The sequence below is a fragment of the Stegodyphus dumicola genome, chromosome X1 (genome assembly GCF_044657685.1).
Source record: "Stegodyphus dumicola isolate Sdum_Otavi_A_Nest chromosome X1, ASM4465768v1".
Lineage (NCBI taxonomy): Eukaryota > Metazoa > Arthropoda > Arachnida > Araneae > Eresidae > Stegodyphus > Stegodyphus dumicola.
Window position 1 is genome coordinate 186160343 of NC_140780.1, and position 25907 is coordinate 186186249.

Consider the following 25907-nt stretch of genomic DNA (forward strand, 5'->3'; position numbering starts at 1 on the left):
TATTATCAAGCTTATATATAACGTAGATTAAATGTTCTTAAAAGCACCATATCGTGTGCTTTAAATCCCAAACTCTTAATTTAGATTTGCCCCCATAATCTGTTATAACACACTAGGGAACAGGGTTCAGTGCGTAATTGTATTATAATGAAACTTTTCAAACTGTGAAGTCATTTGTGAATAGCTTTGATGCAGATGATTTTGCTTCGATTTTAATTGCATAGAATGTTTTCTCAACATACAAAACTGTAGGAAATTTTGCGTACATCAGATCGATGTCAGGATCATAATTTCAACTATTAAATCCTTACAAGAGCAAAATATGGACCATGTGGATGCAATGACTTACATTGATAAATTATCCGACGCTTTAAAAAAGGCCAAAGGCAGAGTTTCAAATACTGCATTTGAGAAATTCAACACTGTTTTGACTAAAAACTGTGGCACCCAAACTATGCGGAAAATATTCCACATCTTGACAACAGAAGCAGACGCTTTTGAAACCGAAGAAGAGTTAACAATAAGTGATACAGTTTTCGAAAACATAAAATAACCGCTTAATAATTCAAAGTAATTGTAATGCATTTGTGCAAGGTTGAAAATTCAAAAGAAAAAATATTGTTTGGGTTTTAATCCATTTGCCAGTGTTTGTGAGTTGTGCAATTTTTTATTTATATATTTATTATTTTTAAAGACATTTTTTTCCCTTTTTAAGTGCATTTCTGTTATTTTTCAGTGATCTTTTAGGTTATCAAAATCCGGACTCTGGTTATGACTATGGTTAGGATTTGCTATTTTGTATGGCTTATTCACCGTTTTACATGTATGATTTAAGTCAAAGCAGCTGTTTTTATTGCCTTATGAAACAGCATCAAGTGGAGGAGGGGGAAGCTTATTCTGAAAATAGCCTAAAGTTTTCTGTGAATTTTATTGCAATCAGTCTTTTCTTATAGCGGGTAAAAAAGCATACCACTTCATATTTAGAAAAAAACTATTAAAAAATGACTGAAAGTAAAATACGCTTATACTGGTGAAATTCTGATCTCGCATCGCATAAAAAAACCAGGAATTTGAAAGGCTTTAAAAGTAAGTGAGAAATTGACCCTGCTTCAAGTTATTGTGTTTGGAAAAGTTTGAAGGCTGTAGTTAGCGAAATCGTAATTTATGAAGCTGCTTAAGTAATTGGTAAAATCGACAAACATTTAGGGGAATTGTGTAGTTTGGAAGGCCTTTTTCTTGCACAACTTTAAGTGAGATATTACTCTCTTCCAGAAGGAAAAAGACGGACATAACATTAAATAACAGAAACGAGCTACCAGGGATTAAATTCCAAATGTAAGAATTTTTTAAGGCCTTTTTTTTTATTACTATTGTTGTAACAGCAGCTTCATACTGCAGTTTCTTTAGAGTTTTTTTTTGTCTTTTTTCTCTAAATCTGGACGATCATTTATTCATTTTTAGCTTCCCTTGTAATTAACACCGTTTCCGGGCTCCATTCAAGACTACCGATAATTTTTATTTAAAAAATTAAAACAGCATTTAAATAACAGAATTCTGTTCAAAATATATATATATTCAAGTAAAAAAAAAGGGGGGAAGGAAAGGCTCATAATTTCTTCTTTTTAATAATACGGGTCGGGAGGGAATGGTTTTTTTTTTTTTTTTTTTTTTTTTTTCCCTTCCCTACACAAATAGGGCATTTATCTATTTTACTAAATTTATGTAAATTTTTATCGTAAAATAAAATTTCTGAAAATTTTAAAAACCGTGTTTTATTTTGGAACTTGATTCTATATCAATTTTTTCGCCTGGATGCTTTTTGAATCCAAAAGCACCCTCTCCACTCATCTTTTTCTTTGAATAATTCGGTGTTTTAAGTATATATTACTTTTTAACATATTATTGAAACTTCTGCTTGATTTGTTTGAAAATTTATAAATGAGACACTTAGAAAAGAAAAACAATCCATCATCTTGTGGTGTAAAATGTACGCGTACATTATTCATAATGTTGAGTATTTTCATAAATATATTTAAATTAATACCTTGTAGGGTATCCTTTAGCGTGAATAACGGCTTCGAGTCTCCTTGGCATTGATTTAATCAAATTTGCTGTTATTGAGTTAGATATTAACTCCCACTCCTGCTTAAGAGCAGTTATAAAATCATTTTTATTAGAAATGTTCCTCGATATAACATTTTTATCATCAGTTTCCCATAAATTCTCAACAGGATTGAGGTTGGGTAACTGAGGAAGAAATTTCATATACTTTGGGTTGTTATATAATATCCAGAGCTGCGTATTTAGAGCAGTATGCGTTGAGTCATAATAATGCATGAAAAGATATTCACTCTCCAATTCCATTTTTGTCCAACTAGACCATAAATTATTGTTCACACCTCACATTCGTTTCTCTACCTTTACTGCCCATATTAAAATTTTACGTTCTTATCACATTTAAAGTTACACCGGGTCATTTTATATAACCCGCAAGATAAGTGACGTCAGTTATCAACGAACAACTGAATAAACCAGTTAGAAAATGCTTCCAAAATTCTGCATTTGTTTGAATGTACGAATACTTTTTACGCGTCAGTAAATCTCCAATTCTTAGTTTCCAGTATATTTAAAAGCTAATTCAATATCTTTTCTGTATTGTTTTTTGCACTTATAGTTGATAAACCTTTTTTATTAGTTGTTGCCTTTTGAAGAAGTTTCGATAGAATTAGCACGCCCAAACAGTTTCATTTCGCGAAACCACTCTTTGTACGAATAATTTCTGCACTCACTGTATGTGTGGCGATTTTCTCGTCCACGATAACTTTTATCTCAAACTTGCAAAAATTTATCTTTTCCTTTATTTAAGCTTTCTGCATTCTTGTAAAGAATATATTGGGTTTTGGATAACACTAGACAACCGAAAGTGGGACTTAAAACCCGTAAGTTTTTAATGGAAGACTTGAAATGGTACTTTACTTGAAGCCCATAACAATTTTGAATCAATCAACATTAGATATTGTTGCATATATTAACCATAACATACCGTTGCAATAGAACGATCATTACTTGCTGATATCCAAATGTCGTGGGCCTATATGTGCAGATCAAAATGAATTTAGATTTGTTGATACTATAGAAATGACATAAAAGTGAAATTATGGTATTCATTTCTAAGTACTATTTATTTTAAAGAAAATTTAAACACTTATTTTCCTTTAATAATAAGCCAATTTAATTATATGTTAATCAACTTCCCGATAAAATGTAATTTTTAATTAAAGAGAAGATATTTGATTATGTTGGTGTAAATTTAGGAAAAAAAAAAAAAAAAAAAAAAAAAAAAAAAACAATTTTTATATCTACCTAATTGTACCTAATAAAGTATATTTCAAAATTTCATGGTTCAAACTTTCCTATTTACTAGAACAACAAATTGCATTTTTGTTTACAAACGAGCAACTGAAAGTGGTACTTCACTGGAAAGTTCGTTGCTATTTAAAACATTAAATTGGTGGAAGGTCATATGCTGATCACATCAGGTTCTTTTTTTTTTTTTTTTTTTTATTATTATTATTATTATTGTGTGTGTGTGTGTGTGTGTGTGTAGCAGCTGTTCTTCATTGGTGTTTATTTATTTATTTATTTTTTTGTATATTAATACGGTATAAGTAATTTACTCCTGAATTTTTTTCTTTTATTAATTTATAGATAAAAAGTGAAGTGTATAATACAAATTTAAGCTATTTTTTGTTTAAAATAATGTTAAATCCGTTGTTGAAAATATAATTTCACCACATGCTGATGGATTTTTATTGTTTCATTATATATACCGCCTATTTTAATGCTACGGAACTTACCTTAATGAAGTTTTTAAAGATTTTGCTGTGCCCAAATTCTGTGTTTTATATCTATAATCTTATTAGAACGTAATTATTTTCTTGTGGTACTATTCATTGCGATATCGGTAATGTGAAAAGTGTTCAAAAATTATAAATAAGAAAAATGCTGAAAATTCGAAACCCTTGGTTGTAACGAAACAGTTAATTCACTCAAGTTGTTATTTTCCGGCGAGTTGGCGAGATGTTTGGCGCCAATTGCGTTTCTCTAGGTAACCCTACTCAAAGAATCTGTAAGTCTTGTCCATTCGTTCCGTGAACATCGGAGCAAAAACCTGCTGTAGTTTTCTACGTACGGATAGCTAGTTTTCAAATACAAGTAATCCTATGAATTCTGTTGCTATCATTTAAGTTTAATTCTTGCATGTTTACGACTTCGGATGTCAAAAAATCGTTGAATGGAAGTAGAATTTCTTACATCAACTGAGATTTCAGTGTTTGAATCAATGTTTACTTTATGAATAATGAAGTGTTGTGTTTGTAAAGAAACGAGTGCCGTGCTGTATTTTGCTAACGTGGTTCTGTAAATTAGATCTGCATGGAATAATGACCGGAGATTCTGAAGTTAGCGTTCGTGTTATTCAAAAACATAGTGTGTTTGATCGTATTATTTTGGCATTGAAACCTTCTGGGGATGGTAAGTTTTTCATTCTACCTGTAACTTGTGTTTTTTATGCTAATTTTAATACGATATTGTACATGAAAAGAAAATGCACAATGTATGTAACATAAGCACGTAATCTGAAACTTGTATTTCTTATTTCAAATCACAAGGCGGTGTAGTTGATTTCACGTTTACAAGCTAAGTGATCATGTATTTTTAGAATTACTGTCTCTTACCTCAATATCATTTAATTCAACGCAATCTTTTCTGTAACTTCTTTTTTACGTAACCTCACTATTTATGCCATCCGTTTCAAAATGCGGGTTTATCCGATTATGAAATACTTGTTGAATAATCAGTTTCTATTTCGAAGTATGCTGAGGATTTTATAATACAATTTTTTGTCAGTTGCTTTTTAAATGCAGACGAACTTATTTTGTGGATGCTTATTCCAATTACATGGCGTACTTTCTTATTTGATGCACTTAAGTGATACTTTTGCTGATAATGAATACTCGTACTGTGATGTTCCAAGTGGCAGAAGTAATAAAAATATTTAGTGGCCTTTTTATCCATATCCATCTGAAATTCATGACGAAGTCGGTCAGTATTCTGCTGATTTAAAGAATCATCTTCAGAAAAAGTCATTGAAAAAAAAAATGTCGCATCTTAATTTTTTTAAATAGGTATTACGAAGTGATGTTTTATAATGCCTAAACTTTTTATGAAAGTTGTCAGATTAATAAACATTAATTACATATACCTGGTAAGGTGTTTCCGGGAATATAGTAGTAGTTTTCCGAGGGCATGGAAATTTAAGTAGTACTAGTATTTCTTTGACTGCGGCGTGCACTAAATTGAAAAGAACCGCATCAAGTTTTGGTGTTCGTTGCGCGTGCGCCGTCCTGCGCAGTGAGTTACTTGAAGATACTTATGTTTCCGTTTTATTTTCTCTTGTATAAATTGAAATTTTCGATTATCTTATTGCTTTATTGACACTGAATAAGCTGTATAACACGAGTAGTGTCTAAAGTGCGGGCCAAAAGTCTTTAAAATGCGGCCCAAACGCCAAATTATGAAAGTATTTAAGTTTACACCTTTTTATTAAAAATATAAATGAATTTGATTCAATATAATCGATTCGTTGACATTTATTTTAAATTAAAAATTTAAATAAAAACATCTTGTTATGTTATGATGTATAAACTGCAAAGTCACATTCAACTGAAACAAAAATTTGAAAATGTTTCTTTACTGGAGTTTTATAAAGATTACCTACCCCGCGATAAGTATCCTAATTTTCACAATAATGCTTTTATAATGTCTTCAGCTTTTGGCAGTACCTATATTTGTGAACAATTATTTTCAAGGATGAAGCATGCAAAAAACAAAAATAAGACAAAGATCACTGACAAACATCTTGAAAATGCATTAAGAAATGTAACCTCGTCTTTGCACCCGTTATCGATTTGTTTGTTCAACAAAAGTAAATTCATTAATCTCATTAGTTTGAATTTTTTCCATCTTTATAAATCCAAACTAAATGAAACGAAACTTTTACAAATTAATAATAAATATGTACATATACATATCTAATTCAAATTAAAAAAATAATAATAAAAAATTTATTTTTATAAAACAACATAGAGCTAATTTTTATTTCAATTTGTTAAAAAATATTGTATGTGTGGCCCCGCATTTTTCTTTTTCTTTGCAATGTGGCCCTCAAACGGTCATAGTTTAGACACCCATTCTGTATAAGGTTTGAAAATGCATAGGATCTTTCTGAGTTTTCTGGTGAGGGGGATAACGATGAAGACATTGTCAAGGAATCCTCTCAGTTTTAAAACTTACATATAAGATTTTTTAAATCTTCAATCTTTCTGTACAAACACGAAAGATACGATATAGCATTCTTTTACCATTAGACGATGAAAGCAATTTTACCAGTCACAAATTAAACTGATTTGAATTCCCCCTTCCTTATTATGATGTGTGTGTACTTATAAGCGCGCACACTCAGTTATTCACGTATATGCAAGATATAGCTTATCTGTTGGGATTACATCATTTACTTGGAGAAATGTGCGCAGTTTTTCGTGGAAGGGTTAGGTTGTTTGAATTATAGCAATGCTCACGAGGTCTATCTGCGTAAGGGAAGAGATGTCTTCATGGAGAATTTTCTGAGGGAAACTGAATTGTATTCATGTTACACTTGAGGTAAACTACGAAACTCTCATACAGCTAGTCCGTTCCCCGGGAATCCCACTGAACTACCTTTTTTCCGCTGTTATCTCGCTCGACTGCTGGTAAGCTTTCACTGTTTTTTTAATTGTTAATAAAGAAAACTTTACTCCGGGGTTATTCCTTTCTTTTTCTTGGTTAGAGTAGAGAGAAGGGTATCCCTTGTATTATCGCGAAGTTGTTGTTTCATTTATGGTAGCCTGAGTAGTTGAATGTTATGGAAACCCTATTATGACGTAATCGGTTGCATGATTGCGGTAAATTCGTAAAGGTTCGTGGTGTATGTTGGTTAGGAAGTACATTGTTTGTTTTGTGGTTTAGACGGTAAATGGCTGAATGTGGTAAGATTAATTTGAAGTTTCTGTAAGATCTGGAAAGAAAGAGGAAAAGAGCATTACTTGACTGGGGTGTAAGTGAATGTTCACTTAGTAGCCATTATTAAGTGTTCTGTTTGTAGAAAGAAAATGCGTATTGTCGAACGGCGCTACGGAGATATTTTTGACTTTTATTTTGTGAATTTATATGGCGACGCCAGTATACCTATTCTAGTTCAGATAATTTTAGGAAGTTTTTAGGTGCTGTTAAGGAATTTTGTTTGAAGACATGTTAATTCGTAAATAAGGTAAGTGGATATTTCCTTTGTGTAGTGCAAAGATGAATTTCCTTCTTTATGCTATTTCATTGTTTGGGTTAAAATGTACTTTATTGAGATGATATACTTTTTTTGTTGGCTGCTCCCTTGACTTTTTTAGTGAATATAGTTCGATGTGTGCATGGAGAAAGCTAAGGGAGTGCGCAGTGCCTAGTTTGTGCAATTCTCTGATGGTTTTTAAAGTGAAAATAGATCGATGTGTACATGGATAAAGTCAAGGGAGGGCACAATGCCGATTTTGTGCATTTCTCTGATTTTTTTTTTTTTTTTTTAAAGTGAAAATAGGTCGATGTGTACATAAATACCGAGTTTGTGCAATTCTTTGTCTTCTTATTTTGGCTTTGTGTAGCGGTGATTTTCGGCGCAAAAATAGCCGCTACACAAGCCAAAATAACGCTACTCTTCTGTCTTAAAAAGCTGTTTTTTTTTAAGCATACAGAAATTGTACCTTTGCGGGCGAAAGATTAAGATCCTGACGAACTTGATAGTGCTTTTGAGAAGCTTCTGAAAACAACTTTAAAAAGATGCTCGAGCTATTAGTGGTCATGGATAAAAATACTACACGCCACTAAATTTCTTCTGGCATTCAGTTCCGGGCATGTAAGGGCTGTTTACATGGGAGGTTTCTTAATTTTCTGTATGGTTTCATAAATACAGTATGGTTATAATTAAAGTTCTACTTTGAAATGGTGATGAAAGGAAAACTACTGGACCAAATGTTATCAAATTTGGTAATCATATAAAGAGGTCATGGGAATTTATTTTCCGCGGAGGGCGGAGCTCATAACTCACCACCAGGGGGAAATGGCGCTGTATGCAATATTGTTAAACGAAAAACGAGTCGGAATCTAACTTAACCTTTTGTTACACAGGTTTAACATGTCGTATACCCTTAGGGAACATTGACCTAATCAAAATTTACCATTTAAAGGCATTAAAGCAGTGGCGTAGCTAGGGTGGGGCAAGGGGGACATCTGTCACCGGGCGCAGCATCCAGGGGGCGCCACATTGATGCTACGAAATCTTTTAATGAAATGTTTTCCATTCTTGGCACATAGAAAGGGGCACAAATTCTTCAATTGTCCTCGGGCGTTGGAATCCTAGCTACGCCACTGCATTAAAGGCGGTAAAAGTAGAGTGCGCCATCCGTGTAACGGAGAAATACGTTCGTAAAAACAAAAAATTAGCGATTAGGGACACCCAAAACTGCAGGTTTTGGGCCAAACAACTCTCTCATGTTAACTACCCAGTTCTATTGCATTCTCCTAAAGTCACCGTTTGGTGTGGTATGATCGTTAGTTTCGTAATTGGACCATTATTCTTTGAAGAGCGGTCGACAGCTGGACTTGTTACATGCACTGTGACTGCAGCTTGCTTAGCGTCAATATTAAGATGTTTCTTGATACCTGAACTGCGGCAACAGGGCATTTTAGACACCACGGTTTTATGCAGGGTGGGGCCCCACCGCCCTTTGATGTGTCACACAGTTACTTATGCAACATTTCAGGAATGAACGGATAATAGGCCGACTCTTTCCACTTCTTGGGCACTGCGGTCACCAGACCTCAACCCCTGTGACTTTTGGCTATGGAGTTTCCTCAAAAGCACCGTTTATGTTGATAATCTTAACAGTTTGGCGGAACCGAATGATTCGGTATACCGACATGTCCGTAACATTCCTTCTGATATGCTGAGAGCTGCTGTTGAGAATGCAGTATTACGGTTTAACTTTCTTTCGGAAAATGGTAGACACCACATTGAACATGCTCTGTAACACGTATCAAAAACGATTAAACACATTTTAAACCGATGTCTTTATGTCTTATTACGTTTAACAATATTGCATACAGCGCCGTTTTCCCTGATGGTGATTTTTTTAATTTTTTTTTTCCGCGGAAGATAAATTCTCATGGCCTCCTTTACACGATTACGAAGTTTGATAACATTTGGTCCGGTAATTTTCCTTTTATGACCATTTCAAAGCGGAACTTTAATTATAACCACCCTGTAGTTCAGAGAAAATGACATAGAATATTTAAGAAATAAAAATGTTTTTATAACATTAATTATAATGAAAAAAATTATTTCTGTTCATGTGCAAAACAGCCGTTGTAATTTTAAAATGATAACTTATTGTTTATACTCATTCTAGATACGAAGACAAACGATTTAAAGGGGGAGAGAGACTTAATATATCTCTTGGAACCTCTTTTTCTTTTCAATATGTTTTGCATTTTTCATTTAGGGGAAAATAAGGTTTTAAAAACCAAGCCCACCAGCGGCCGAACTGGAAGATCGCTGAACACTGATAGTTCGGTCCGAAGTGCGAATCCCAGCAAACGGGCTGGCAGCGTGGGTGTTTTCATAGTTTTTTTCCATGTGTAAGGTATATACAAGCCAATTTCCCATAGAAAGCCGTCCATGAAGGCATTCCTCCGTTTGGGCAGATAGTCCTCGAGTGTTTTGCCATAAGCCAATAAAGTAAACCAAGCCGTTTTCAACACATGAAATGGTAAAGTCCGTATTATAATTCACCACCCCTGCTGAGAAAGGGAACTTGTAATGTTATTCATTGCCCCCCCCCCAAAAAAAAAAACACACACTTAAGGATCGACACCGTTATGTATGTCTAGAATTCTGCATAAATTTGTGAGTCTTTTGATTCTGCATTTAGAATTTTTTTATGATGGTGTCTGCACTAATACGCAACAGCTGACCTCCATTAAGGTGCTGTATTTTTATTTAGAGACTGATTTGAACATATTCTGCTTAACTGATCAATAAATCAAAAGTAAAAACTGACTCGTATAGCAATATGATATCCGGTATGATTGCCCTTTTCTAAACGCCATATGATAATTTGAGTTTTCCAGTACCGCCATTAATGTAAGGCATTGAAATAGAGCCATAGCTCACTTTCACAAACAGCTAAAGTTCTGATTTTTTTTTCATAATTTTGAATTGCTGTGTTTTAATAAGTTCTAAAACTGGTTTTAGGTACTTGGTAAAAATAGAAGGTAATGTCATTATTGTATAGTTTCTCAGCATCTACTTTTGAAAAAAAAATTTTTGAAGTAGGATTTGCCATAAAAGTTATTAAATGGGTGGGAGAGAGTGAAAAAAATTGAATGATGTAAAATAAGTAAAAGTATATTTTAGGGTACCCTTGGCGATTTTTGACGGTGCATGGATACCGAGTTTGTGCAAATCTTTGACTTGTTATTTTGGCTTGCGTAGCGGCGATTTTTGCGCTACACAGAGCCAAAATAACAAGACAAGGAATTGCACAAACTCGGTATCCATCTACACATCGACCTATTTTCACTTAAAAAAAAATCCCAGAATTGCACAATAATGGCATTGCGCACTCCCTTAACTTTATCCATGTACACATCAACATATTTTCACTTAAAAAAAACATCAGTCAATTGCACAAACTAGGCTAAATCGCCGTTACACAAAAACAAAATAACAAGACAAAGAATTGCACAAACTAGGTATCCATGTACACATCGACCTATTTTCACATGAAAAAAATCCACAATTGCACAAAAATGGCATTGCGCACTTCCTTCACTTTATCCATGTACACATCGTCCTATTTTCACTTAAAAACATCAGAGAATTGCACAAACTATGCCTTACGCACTCCCTTGAGTTTGTCCATGTACACATCGATATCGACGGAAGTGACGTCACAGAAAAGGAGCGTGGGCAGTATCCAAAGGGGCCTGGAACCGGAAGTGACGACACCAGCGCCATCTTGTATCACGTGATGGAATGACATCAAACTTTCGTTTTTATTCGGTGGCAACGATCTTATGTTTTCAAAGTTTTTATTTTTTGTGGCAACGAGCTCTGGAGCCACGTGTTTGGCATGACATCACTTTTAATTTATTAATTTTAATTATTTAACACGGGATTAATTGTTTAATACGTCATTAATTTTTAATTATAACCTTTAATAAATTTTTATGGAATTTAATATTATTTTCCCTGAATTTTAAAAATAACTCCACCAGCGGGATTCGAACCCGCTATCTCTGAGATGAAAGACCTGAACGTTACCACATGGCTACCGTCTTATCAGGCTTGTTATTTGAAACCCTCTTTGTTCCTTTGACTTTTTTGCACCATTGATGTCATAAAGCTGATGTCATAAGGCTGAAAGTCTGCGCATGCGCTTTGACATGAAAACCGCGTCACACATTTGTTTTTACAGGACGGCTAGGATTTTCTTTTGGCTTCTTAATCATTACTTTAGTCATCGCTGTTTTAAATGTAAGATTTTCCCACAGTTTAATTTTTTTATTATTAAGATATTTTTAATTGTTTTCATTTTTCATCTCATTCTTACTATTTTTTAAGTTATTAGTTAATTTATTAATTTTATATTTCATTTTTTTCCCTTTCCCAAACATAAATTTTATTTTTAACTTTCACAAATTGACGTTTACTTCCACAAAAGTGAATTTAAATTTTCTTTTTACTTTTTATCTTGCAAAGTTTTTTTCTTTTTTTTTTCAAATTTATTCCTTTTTGTATTTTTACTTTAATTTTTTTTTTTTTTTTTTATATTTAACTTTTTTTTTTTTTTTTTTTTTTTTTTTTTTGTTTTACAAAAGTAATATTTTATTTTTTTCCTTTTCACTTTTTTATTTTGCAAAGAATTTTTTTTTCAAATTTATTCCTTTTTTGTATTTTTATTTTATTTTCATTTAACATTTTTACTTTAAAAAGGTTTTTTTTTTTGTTTTTTTTTTTGTTTTTTTGTTTTTTGTTTAAACTTTTTTTTTTACAAAAGTAATATTTATTTTTACAAATTTAATTTTTCCTTCTGCTTTTTATTTTAAAAAGAAAGGTGTTACTACATTTTTAACTTTATTTTTTTACAAACGTAATATTTAGTTTCATAATTTTAATTTTTTTGAGTTTTTTGTTTACACAAATGCAGTTTTTTGTTTTTTCCCTTATGCATTTTACTTCCAAAAGTAAATTTTTTTTGTTACATTTTTATTTTACCCTTAACTTTTCCCCCTTGTTTTAAATACAACATCATGTTACACTTCCATTTCTCCAAAAGTAAACTTACCTACATTTCTCCGTCTTTAAAATTTTAAGCTGGAATTAACATGCATATAACTTCACTAGATAATATTTTCTGTAACTTTAAACCAATATACACAATGTTCATTCTATATAGTTTAACTATATACTCTATATAGTTTAACTGAAATACTACATTTCTTACTTTTTTACTACTAAGTTGGAGCTACTCAGAACTTTTCCTTCTAATGTATTGTACTAACTATTATGACTGTATTAACTTTTTGCCCAACTATACAAAACTTCGCTGATTTTCTTTTACACGTCTTGCTTTTATTCAAAGGATTCACCAAACTATGTCTGACAAGTGTAATTTTTACACTTTCCATTTACACATTTACCCTTATATTTAACTTCTAAAACAAATTCATGCTGTATTTCTGATTCCTTTTTCCCAAAAAAATTAGATATAGTCTTATACAAATTTCATTATTTCAAGACCTACTGTATACAAATCTTATAAGGAGCAATAAATTCTCATGGTATGAAGTCCACTCAAACCAGTGCATAGGGCATTTCTACCCAGTTAAGTTTAGATACATACCAATAGTACTTAATTTCTTCTTATTTTACTCTACAGACATTTATCGATATACTGAACCTTGATTTTTCCTTCATATGAAAACGTCACTCGGATACTTAACATGATTCCACCATTTACCGCAGAACTTTATAAACACTACTATATTTGAACTTATCACAGCCTTACTCTTCTAACAAGGTACAGAAGATTGAATTATATTTTAACTACACAGAAGAATAACCACATTGTAGCGTATTATTTTAAATTTGAATTATAGTCACATTTTGTGAAGGAGAACTTAAAGTCTATAATACACAGGGAATTAATATTCAGCCATGGAAATGAAACTTTTTTGCCTTTTCCCAACTTGGAATATAAAAATTTGTTAACTTGGAATATTTTTAACGTATTCATTGTAATTTAACTGAAAGATACTCATATTTTACATTGTCATAAATTTATTCAGCAAACTTACTGAACTCTTACAGCCTTTTGAGAACAAAATTTAATTTATCATACCTGACAAATAACTCCTACATAGTTATGATACATTACACAAAATATTGAGCAGACTTCCAAATAATGATCCAACATAGTAATTAGCTTAAAAGACCTAACACAAATAACTTTAAGATAGAAATTTAAAACTGACATTGCTTAATAATGAACTTTTACAGCTTTCTTGGCATTTAACCTCTCATAGATAGTAAATAAAATTACACACAATTAATTATACAAAATAGGTAATAATGACAGAAACTCCATATAATGATCTACTATAGTCAGCAATTTTAAAAATTTTAACGCATTTTAATATGTCATAAGAAAGATCACACTTTCAAAAAGCATTATTTTAATTAAACATAGGAGCCACGTAATCCTGCTCACATGTATAACATTTTTATTTATCACGAACAATGGCACATAATAAGTAAATAAAATACATTTCACAAAGTATGAAACGCATTTTCTCTTTTAACCTGCTGTACTCTTAAGGAAAGATGCAGTATGGAATGCTTAGAATCACTCGGTGCCACAGTTCTTTATTTCCCCACGCATTGATCAAAATATACGTATACTTTAAAAATCAGTTAAACAAATTCAAATGCAAGTATTCAAACAGGAATACTTCACAAATTAGATAAAAGATAGGTACACAATGAATATAAGTGATAAACACAGAAAAGCATGTAAGGAGGACCAAGAAACAAAAATGTATTCGCGCAGAACTTTTTAAGATAAAGTTGCTCTATTTTTTGCACATGGGTTGCATTTTTCGTTTCAGATTAAGCGAATATTACCAAATTTGTACTTTCTAGATCTAGGCAATTCAGTTAAATGTGCTAATATTCATCCTATTCGAAGCTTACTTTTTGGAATGAAATAGTATATAAAACGCAAATTTACTAAAAAGAGATATAATGAAGAGCAAGTACTCTGCAAAATCTGGACGATGATTGTACAAAACTAGTTATATGGCAGTGTTTCATAAAACGCGGTTGCAGCAAAAGAAACATGCCGGCAATCTCCTGAAACTTTAAGTGGGCATTTGACCTTGGCTCTTACGTAGAATTTACAATTCTACTTAGCTTTTGTAAAAGCAAAGATCAGCCCACGTTTATTATCCTCAATCGGTTTTCGATGATCATAAACCTCGTGAATCTTTTCCTCATAGCTTGATTTTTTTCGGGATTTCTGTCGCTTTATCCTTAGCTAATTGATCAGAAACCGATTGTAGCATTTCTAACATGCTGTGTAAAAATTTAAATAACTTACATTCAGTAACCATGAAGTCTCCGTTTTTCGCTCTTAAATCCTCTAAGTCCTTAATTTGCATTCTAACCGCTCCTAGTACCGCATCCATGTTCGCAAGCCAAATCCAAAAAATCCAGCGACCCCAAATAAGTAGAGTCTTGCACCTGGAACCGGGCTAGCTCGAAGACGTCCCGGCAGACAGATGTGCAGGCGAAAATCCCGTAAGGCCCCTGACAATAACCTGAAGCGAAAGCTTGGGGGTAACTATACGGGATATCACGACCAGAACCTAAGTAAAATGCGCACCGCAAAAATCAGCTAAAATAAGTGATAAGTCAATAAGAATACTTACCAACAAATTTTAAGATTATACTTGTAAAAGCAATAAGCCATATAAAGCTCCGAACCAACAATTATAGGTAGTATGGCACAGTCAAATAATAATAATCTCATGCAATTACAGGGTTGAAGTAGGCCTAACCAGAACCACGAGCTATGAAGATAGCTATACCGCAAGTAACTACACTGGTTATCATAAATTAAGGAAAAATCACAAAAATAGCGATAACTCCCTCAAAAATAAGCCAAACCGTGTAAAAATTTGAATATGTTGCCAAGTAAGAGTAGCTGAGTAAAACTGTAATATGAAAATTAGTGGCGCTGCTCTCGGAATACGTCATCTACGAGGAGAATAAAAGTCCCTGTTTGAGAGCAAGCCCACATTTTTCACTGTGATAGTGACATCAGAAATCTGAGATAGGCAATTCGTAACAATGACCTCCAGGCATCATTTGCCTGCAGAACTACGATGGAGAGCTATTGGGAGACTAGAGGCAGGATAAAGTCAAACAGAAGTGGCTAGATGGTCCTTCTGTGGTTCATAGACTTTGGAGGCGATTTCAAACCACAGATTCAGCATCTAGGAGGTTCAGCCAAGGACGGCCAACTGCTACAACGAGTGCCGATGACCGATATTTGACATTATGTGCACGCAGGAATTGAACCGCTACTCCGACTCTTCTTAGATCCTCCTTTGCTGCAGCCACCGGAAGGCTAGTGTCAACGTCAACTGTGCGTGGAAGGCTTCAGGAAGGTGGTCTGTATGCGAGGCGACCAGCCATTTGCGTGCCGCTCACGTCACGCCTTAGGAGGGACCGTTTGCAGTAGGCACGACAACATATCCATTGGACGCCTGATCAGTTCGAGGGCTGTTCTCTTTACGGATGAGTCCAGGTTTAGTCTAGAAAGCGATAGTTGGCGTTATTTGATATGGAGAAAACCTGGAACCCGTTATCATCTGTCAAACATCCCTCAAAGAGATGCATACTGAAGAGGCAGTGTCTGTGATTGGTGTGGCATCTCTTTGGGTGGACGCACAGACCTCCATGTCTTTTCAACGCAAACCGTGAATACTCCGGTTTATAGAGATGACAACCTTGATGCTTATGTGCGCCCATGTGCCGGAGCAATAGGTGATGCTTTCCTGTTACATGACGATAACGCAAGACCACACAGGGCTCTCATCGTAGATGATTATCTTCAACAGGAAACAATTATGCGCATGGAGTGGCCTGCTCGATCCTCGGACTTGAATCCTATCGAGCATGTTTGGGATGCTTTAGAGAGACGTCTAGCTGGTCTTAATCCGCCACCTCAGACCCTTGCCGCGCTTACAACTGCTTTGCAAGAGCAATGGCTCTCGCTTTCTATGGAACTGATAGACCGCATAATTGAAAGCATCACGCATCGCTGTATGTGCTGTATTGCTTCTAGAGGCTACCATATTCGATATTGAAGGTACTTTTCCTATAGCAAACTGAAACCTTGGATTTGTTCATTTTATACATTTGCTAATTTCTTTACTACCATAATTGTCTGGTAATTTATTTTTATGTTATTTGATACCTTACTATATGTTGTATATTGTGGGTAAGTTTCATAAAATTCTACATGTAACTTTTTCAGTAATCGTGATTTTTGTGATTTTTCCTTAATTTATGGGGCCCACCAGCGGACGAATGGTAAACTCGCTGGACACTGGTAGTTCGGTCCGAGATTCGAATCCCGCGAACGGGCTGGCTGCAGGGGCGTTTTCGTGGTTTTCCCCTTGTGTAACGTGTATACGAGCCAGTTTCCCTTAGAAAGACCTCCACGAAGGCATCCCTCCCCTTAGGCAGATAGCTCTAGTGTGCTTTGCCGTATTCTCAATACACACACATTAATTTATGATAAATGTATTTATTCGCTGACCGCCTACGAAACTGTGTCAACTTGAAACAACATAACATAGGTTATCCAAAGTGCAACCTTCACGTTCGCTATCACAGCTCCGAATGCTGTCTCTAAGCTCTTCATTCCAGTAGTTTAAATACTCTCGTTCATCCTACTTCATTTGCATCGAACTCTCGTAAGCTCAAATCCAACGCAGTTGTGTAATGTCTCCAATGTCAGTAGTCTCCCAATGACGCTAAGCACTAATGGAAATTGGGCTTAAAGTGGGACAAAAGAGAAGTAAATGAAACTTTGAGCTAGTGTAGTTGACTTATGGCTCGGAATAATTTAGTTCTGAGAGAAAAAAATCAAGTTTCTCAAAGCTTCCGAAGAATTGAACAACAAATTAGTAAGTTTTCAGAAGTATGTTATTGGCCTAAAAATGTTATTGACAAAAAAATAATTGTTTGTCACGTATTGGGAATATGGATGAAACTCCAGTAATGTTTGATATGATATGAAATAAAACTTTTGATGTGAAAGAAGCAATAACATCTAACAAAAACAACATGCCACAAAAAAACTCACCTCACGATTGTGATTTCCTGCCTAGAGGAAGATACAAAAAAACCGATGGTTATTTTTGAAAGAAAAACCATGCCGAAATCTTATTTCCCAAATGGTGTTTTCATTCATGTTCACGAAAAAGGGTGGATGGACAAAAACAGTGTGAAATTATGGATAAGATATATTTGCGAAAATATCCGGTTGCCTTAAAGAATCCATAAAGTCTTTTAGTGTGGGACATGTACAGATTCCTTCTTACGGATAAAAGGAAGAAATTGTTCAAAAAGTGTAATACATACCGGCAGTTATTCCAGTCGAATTCACGCCATTAGATCAGCTTTTAGATGTGTGTATCAATAAGCCATTCAAAAAAAGTAAATAAATAAAAAATAAAATAAAATAATAAAAATAAATAAATCGGCAGTGGAATACGTAGATATTAGAAGGTGAAAAAAAAAACATTTACAAAAGGAGACAAAATGCGTAATAGTGGTCAAGAAATAGTGTGTGAATGCATAATCAAAGCACGAAATGAAATTAAACCCGATATAATTCGAAATGTCATTTGAAAAATTTATTATATCTAACCATCTAGATGAAACGGGAGATGATTTATTTATTGATCAGAGTAACAATGATGGTGAAGAACAGACTTCGATGATGTGCCTGAAGATATAACGGAAGACGAATATGAAGAAATTATGTTATCTGATAGTGAAAATTAAGTTCAAAAGGTATGCCATTTCTTTTAAATAAACAGCATTTAGTTACATAGAGTAGTCTAATTTTTGTATGCTCATCTTTCCGTATTTTTAAATCGATCATTTTTATATCCGGCGTAAAACGCGCACCCGTAAATTTCGATCTTATTATTTATTTATTTATTTTTGTTTTAAAAGTACGCGTTGTATGCCGGAATGTATGGTACTCAAACACAAACGTTAATACCGCCGAACGTTTTCGCAATGGCGCCTGTGACTTGCCAACGGATGACGGGAAACACGGACGGCCGAGCTGCCGCACCGACATTTCAAAACGGTACTTTAAAAATTGCCTCGTCATTATTAAATCATCTTTGTACACAAAGCTTTATTTAAAAATAATTACACACATTTGCTACCTTCGTGCGTAATTTGGTGCAAATCAAAGCTTTATTTTTCCATTTTTGTTGATTTTTAATCACATACTTAACTTTTGTAAGACTATGTTTAATACAAGGCTCAACAGCTTAGTGGCATTTACTCCTTTTCCGTTTCGTCACCAGCTGGAAATTGTGACGTTTCGTCCGCTACCTTACCTCATCGATTTTTTCATTCCCATTTCATTCGCTGTTTGAAAAGCCACATTGGTAAAATGCTATTAACTGTATTTGATGTACATTGTTGTAGAATTTTCAGTATGTTATAAAATATCCTGTAGTTTTCTTTCAGATATTTTATCTAATTTTAAATTATTATTTCCGGATAATATTGTTTAGTTTTTTCATTTGGTCAGAATGAAATCATTTTCACAAATTAGTACTTTTATTTCGAAATATATTTTGCAGCTTTCTCGTATGTTTGCTCTGTATTGTAGTTAACAAAATTACAAAATTATATTATAGATAACACAATATAAACATTTCACTATAGGAAAAAAATTCTGTTTATGCAATATTGCTAAACTAAATTATTTCAGTTATCAAATAGTCTCATTACATGGAAATGGTTTAGTGTCTATATATTTTATTAATAAACCTGCAGGTTGAAAATTCATTATGAAGCATTTCATCTCCACAATATTAATATATGGCTTAATTTTCTTAAACGGCTTAATTTCCTTAAGCAGTATTTAAGGAATACTGCTTAATAAATAAATGGTTTTCTGGTTTTGTGATACAGTATGCAATAGGATAAAAGCATCATAGTTTACTTGAGAATCACTGTAGCCTTCACATTGCTGGAATTCAGATGAACTGTCGATTCACATATCAACACAACTTCTTTCAGTGCTGTTTCATTTGTCTCTGATTTGATTTGGACCACATCTCATCTAGCTTAATGAACGAAGTCCTCTCCTTTGCACACATGACATTTGACATGGATTTGAGTCGCCTCTTATCATAGCCATTTTTGCAATTCCAGCAACTCTGCTTTTCCTCCTTTATTCTACGATGGCTTCACAATTTTAGATTAGTTGCTCACATATGAGTCAGTTCTCATCATGGCACGTGTGTTTAGCGTTGGAAGAGAGAATCTATTTAGTGCAAGTTAGAATTGAACTAAAATGGAATATAAGTGAGGAGCTATGTCTGCACTTCGTAGATTGGAACAAACGTTTTCCATAGGCTGTGTTCTGCAAGAACTATATGTTAATTGCATTAGGAAGTTCAAAGAGTATGTGCACCTTTTATATACTTGATAAAAAATGGCCTTGTCTTGAATTTGTAATCTTTTCCTTCCCATACACTTGTAATTCTTCCATGTTAATTTCAAAAGCTAGCAAGATACATTCCTGTGATCAGACAGACAAATGGTAAAATATTGTTTAGTGTACTACGAAATACATTTGTGAGGAGTATATTCAAAACTTGCAATGCAGTGAATACCACTTTTCATCAATTAAAACGACTTAGACGGGGTAACCTTTACAACATTGATCTTACATAGCTTTTAGCTTTTAATATTTATTAAATATTTCCTTTAGACAAATTATTCTGAGTAGAATAATGAATTTCTGGCAAGTTTAAAAAGTGTGTATATGAAATAGTTATATTTTTGTTATATAGTATTTTTTAAATTTCACGTGCTTCTAAAACAATAGATTATTTTGGAAAAAATAAAGTGAACAAATGTATAATTAAGATTAATGTATATGCACTATTAAAAATAAGGTGAGCCCTCTTTAAACCCGACCATCCACTGTTCAAGATGAGTTTGGAATTTCGTGGTCTTAGAGAGGTGATGTTCACTGCCAGTGTTTTATGTTCTCAAAAGTACGGGTTTTCAAGAAGGTGACTTCTCTAAGACGTCGGAATACATGATTTACTATAATTTTTTTCCTAATAAATAATGGAATTAATTTAATCCAATGCAATTAAACGGCCCTTTATGACAGAGATTTAAGCGTAATATAACTGTAGTTTTTCTTTCACACTCAGCTGTTATATAAACTTGTTTTATGTATATTTTTTATTGTGCTTAACTGATATATGGTTCATGCGCGCAATCAACAAATATACAACAAATTCAAGACTGTTAAAAAATTAAAATTTGAAACATTAATTATAATTTACCTGTTATTATACATAATACTATTTTGTAGAAAAAGTAAAGATATTGTTCAATTTGAAAAATAAGTGTGCTTTCTTGTCAAACAGAATGTTCCAAATGGTGTTTAAAATAAATGTTCAAAATGATGGCCTTTATCTATTCATTTCTGAGTAGGAATCACTACCGATTCCGTAACTCGCACTGAAAATGAGATTTCTACGCACACCGCTTGAATCTGATCCCAAAACGTGTTAAGGTGACGTGGTTTACGGCAGTCCTCATCTTTTACTGTGTCCAATAAGAAAAAGTCGAGGGGCGTAAGGTCTGGAGAGCGTACAGGAAACTCGATTGGTCCCCTGCGTCCTATCCACTGCCCTGTCACACTATCACTCACCAGTAGCAGTTACACCACATGCATGTGTGATCCTTGCCTTGAAGATTTTTGTGGTGACCATTGAAATAGTTCTAGCTATAAAACTGAGCATTCATCACATGTAGCCGCGCTATTTACGAAAACTAAACGAGAAATTCTACAAAAGTACAGAAGAATGTGATAATCTCAGTGCATTCAATATGTTTCATTATGAAATATTGACGGAAGCCAAACACCTTCGTCCTTTTGCGGCATTTATGCTAAGCAAAAACCAAGTCTTCCCCACCTAGCTCTGATAATTTCGATTGTGAATGCTCATTAGCAGTAATGAACTGTTTACTACTTTCAAGCAGCATCTCCATGGGTCACACACGTGGGGGGAGAGGGTCACACCCGGGAGGGTGACTATCACATGATTATGGACCCCTGACTACGTAGCTCGTCTTATCACTTACACATTTTGATGGCATGTAAATAGCGTATATATTGAAAATAGCATCAAGGAACTTGATTACTTTTCTTACATTTTTTATTGTTTATTCCTATGTAATTTTGTGCATAGCCTGTATTCTCAGTTACTTGCCTGAAACGAAACTACTTCAGCCATTCAGATGTCCTTAAGTGTCTCACGTTACAAATGGTCACTCCCCCTTACACCTGCAAAGTCTTCCTCTGGACTCAGTCATGCATTTCTTCACCTAATGTACTCGAAGAAGCGTCTACCTTATGACAGCCGGAATACAGTTGGCATTGCAGACAGCCTATTCGCGGCTCACAGCGGAACTTGGAAATGTAGCTGCTCGAGGTCTGTCGATTGGCCTTTCTGCACATCATACACTGTTCCATGAACCTTGAATTTTTCTCGTAGACGTGTAATTGCTAATCTTGAAGATGGATTAATACCATACTCAACATCTCCACTGTCTCTGAACGGCAACTGCATTCTGAAATTTTCAGTGCCATTTGATAACATCTCCACTGTCTCTGAACGGCAACTACATTCTGAAACTTTCAGTGCCATTTGATAACCTGCTTCCGCTCTTGGAAGTTCAAACGTACATCCGCCGTGTCAATGTTATTCTCTTGGTATTAACTAGGTTGCGCAGCTAGACCGACGACTCTACTGTCATTTGTTGAAGAAACATAACCTTTTTTTTATATAAACTTAACCTTGTAGGTATGATAATGAATTTTATATGCCAGTTTTGTGCATATACATTTTTCTGACGCACCCTGTATAATTAAAAATATACAAGGTGCCCACTAAAGTCCGATACCACCCATTTACCTGCCGAACGGCGGCAGCTATAGTCATAAAAGTGGTGTCTACGTATAGTAAAGTTGCTATGTGCTACAAGATGAGACATCTTACAGCGCCATCTGGTGGTAAATAGCGGAGTTAGCGTCCCTATCTCGAAATCGATACGAGATCGGAAGAAAAAGTGAATTACAAAGTTGTAGAGCATCGTCGATTTAGTACGAAAAATCACTTCGTGGACATGAATGTTAAGAACAGAACGTTTTAAACTAACTTTTGTTTATTCGTAATTTCCTACAATGTGACGTCACGAAATGATCATAGAAAGGGGAAAAAAAACTAGTTATCACAAGCTGCCTTTATTTTTAATGTTCAAACTTCTCTCCATCATTGGAAATGAGCATCTGGACCCTTTTTAGAACTTCATGTTTGTAGCATAGCGGGTGACACATTTGCACGAGTATCTGTAGTATGTCGTAAGCACCTGTAATACGTCGTTGAAGGTCCTGCAATGTTTGTGGAGGTGTTGCACACACCTGCTGGTTGAGGTATCCCCACAGGAAAGCCCACCAGCGGCCGAGCGGTAAAGTCGCTGAACACTGGTAGTTCAGTCCGAGGTTCGAATCCCGCGAACGGGCTGGCTGCATGGGCGTTTTCGTGGGTTTCCCCATGTGTAACGTGTATACGAGCCAGTTTCCCTTAGAAAGTCCTCCACGAAGACATTCCTCCCCTTAGGCAAATAGCCTTCGAGGCTTTGCCATAATCACACACACACACCCACAGGAAAAAGTCCATTGGAGTCAGGTCATGTGAACATAGAGCCCACTCTTCGAAACCACCATATCCGATTATTAGTTTTCCTAATTCCTCCATCAGGTACTACTTCACTTGTGACGTCATGTTGGAACCATCCATTTCGGAGTTGAAGCAACGGCAGGTTCTCAACAAAATCGGGTATTATGTTTTGCAGAAGTTCTAAATATCGTGTGGCCGTTAATGTACCCTGGTAAAATATTGAGCCGATTATTATAAATTCCACACCAAACAGTAATCGGAAACCGTATCTGATGTCGAACGTCGGCAGAACATCATGGATTTTCCAGTGCCCAGTAATAGGTCTCTCCATCATCTGAAGTGAGTATCTGGAGCCTTTTTTAGAACCTCTTGCAGCATAACGGGTGACACATTTGCACAAATATCTGTATTACTTCGTAAGCACCTGTAATACGTCGTTGAGTCAATGTTTGTGGAGGTGTCGCACACACTTGCTGTTTGAGGTATCCCCACAAAGTCCATTGGAGTCAGGTCAGGTGAACGTAGAGGCTGTAAATACGTATATACATTCTTTGTCACGTTCGCTAAATTATTCTAATTTAGTTAATATTCAAATCAAACAATAATAAAGAAATTTCGCTTACCTGTCAGACGCAGCATTGAATTTCACGGTCTGTCATTTTATCCAAATTTTTATTGACGACACAATTAAATCCATTTACAATAAAGAAAGGTGTATAAAATTATTTCGCAATTCTGAACTTAATGTACGTTAGTTCTACATCTCTCACAGTCAGCAATGTACTGAACTTCTCAAAGGAATTCTGGCGCACACAGCGCCATCTGGTGCAATACAGTTTATACAGAGGCCACTCTTCGAAACCACCACACCCGATTATTCGTTTTCCGAATTCCTCCATCAGGTACTACTTCACTTGTGACGTCTTGTGCGCAGGCGCGCCGTCTTGTTGGAACCATCCATTCCGGAGTTGAAGCAACGGCAGGTTCTCAACGAAATCGGCTATTATGTCTTGCAAAGTTCTAAATATCGTGCGGCCGTTAACGTACCCAGGTAAAATATTGGGCCGATTAGGTGATTATTATAAATTCCACACCAAACGTTAATCGAAAACCGTATCTGATGTCGAACGCCGGCAGAACATGATGGATTTTCCAGTGCCCAGTAATGGGTGTTCTGCCTATTGTACATTTCATTCCTCGAAAAGCATGCCTTATCCGTTCGCGCTATATCTGCCAAGAATGTTGACTTTACCCTCTATCTGATTCATGACGAAGTTGCACCATGCGAAACGTCTCTGTGCATCCCCGGCCAGTAATGCCTGATTAGGTGTTGGCCGGTATGGATGAGCACCGAACTCATTTAGGACTTTCCAAACGCTATTTTTTGAGAGGCCACAGTTTTCACTTATCTCTCTTGTGCTGCTGTTTGGACATGTGAGGGCGTATGATAAAACATCATCCGGCTGTACTTTCCGCTCTACCTTAGCTGGTCTGCCGGATCGAAGTCGGCTAGTCACGCAGCCTGTCTCCCTGAAACGTTTTACAGCCTGTAGGATGGTTTAGTGTGTAGGATGTGGGCCTGCAGAAAACGTTGCCGATACTACCGCGCTGCCGATCGTGCTTTGTGCCCACATCACCGTAAAGCAGATCCATCTCACAATAATCATTTATTGAAAAATTGCTCCATGAACAAGAGCTTCAACATACCACGCCGAGGAAATTTTTCTTTTATAGCTGTCTCAAGTGGACGTATCGTACACTATTTGCATAATGCACAAATTCGCACACCAAGCTCAAGTTGCATTGAGTTGATGCGTTTCGTGACACGATTGTGCACGATCTGCATATTATCTACTTTGTTTGTAATGGCAACCAGTACAAGGATGCACCCCGCGGGGTTTGAATCACATTCCTGTCAATTGTGAATTACAAGCGATAGCACTGTGCTGCGATACGGGCTCGTGTTTTGTCCAAAAGATAATCTTTTCTCTTTAGTTCAAGTTTCGTAACGTCACAATTTCGGAAATCGCGAAGAAACAAATGTGTGTTTTCAGCATTCTGTTTTTAGCATTCATACCCACAAGGTGTTTTTTTGTACTAAATTGACAATGCCTTTCAACTTTATAATTCACTTTTTCTTCTTATCTCGCACAGGTTTCAAGGTAAGGACGCTAACTCCGCCGTTTTCCACCAGGTGGCACTGTAAGCTATCTCATCTACTAGCGCACAGCCACTTTACTACACGTAGACACCACTTTTATGATTATAGCTGCAGCCCTTCGGCAGTTAAACGGGTGGTACTGGACTTTAGTGGGCATCCTGTATATCATATTATTACAAAATTTTTGTGTCGGTGTGGTTTTTCTGTATAACATTTCATTAGAAGTCTATGATATGTGTAGTTATTTTTAATCTTTAAAAACTGCAGTAACATTTTGCATATTTATCACTATATTCCATCATGAACCTAAAAAGGTATGTTGCATTTCATGCCTGTGCGTCGTTCGGAAATTGCTTCACACAGCAATTGGTGTATTGATTAGATTGTTAAGTGTAACAGGCCAATTGGTATTTATCAGATAATGTTCCCTATCTCAACAAATTCTCTGAACAAAGATATTTAAAAAGGGAAGGAATCGAGGAAAATTCAGCCTTCCGTCGTAGGTGTGGGT

At 35.0% G+C, this 25907-nt stretch overlaps 1 protein-coding gene across 4 annotated transcripts in view; it reads left to right on the plus strand.

The window, feature by feature from the left end:
* The window catches only part of ClC-c (chloride channel protein 3), a 232470-nt gene that overhangs the window by 67859 nt on the left and 138704 nt on the right, over positions 1 to 25907 (plus strand). Inside the window, exon 1 of one of the 4 annotated variants that reach the window (XM_035355014.2) lies at positions 4146 to 4533. The exons of the other annotated variants lie outside the window; for them this stretch is intronic. Within the exon in view, the coding sequence (XP_035210905.1) occupies positions 4443 to 4533 (91 nt within the window). The 5' untranslated portion in view covers positions 4146 to 4442. Of the gene's footprint in view, positions 1 to 4145; positions 4534 to 25907 lie in introns of those variants that run through there. 4 annotated transcript variants of the gene reach the window in all.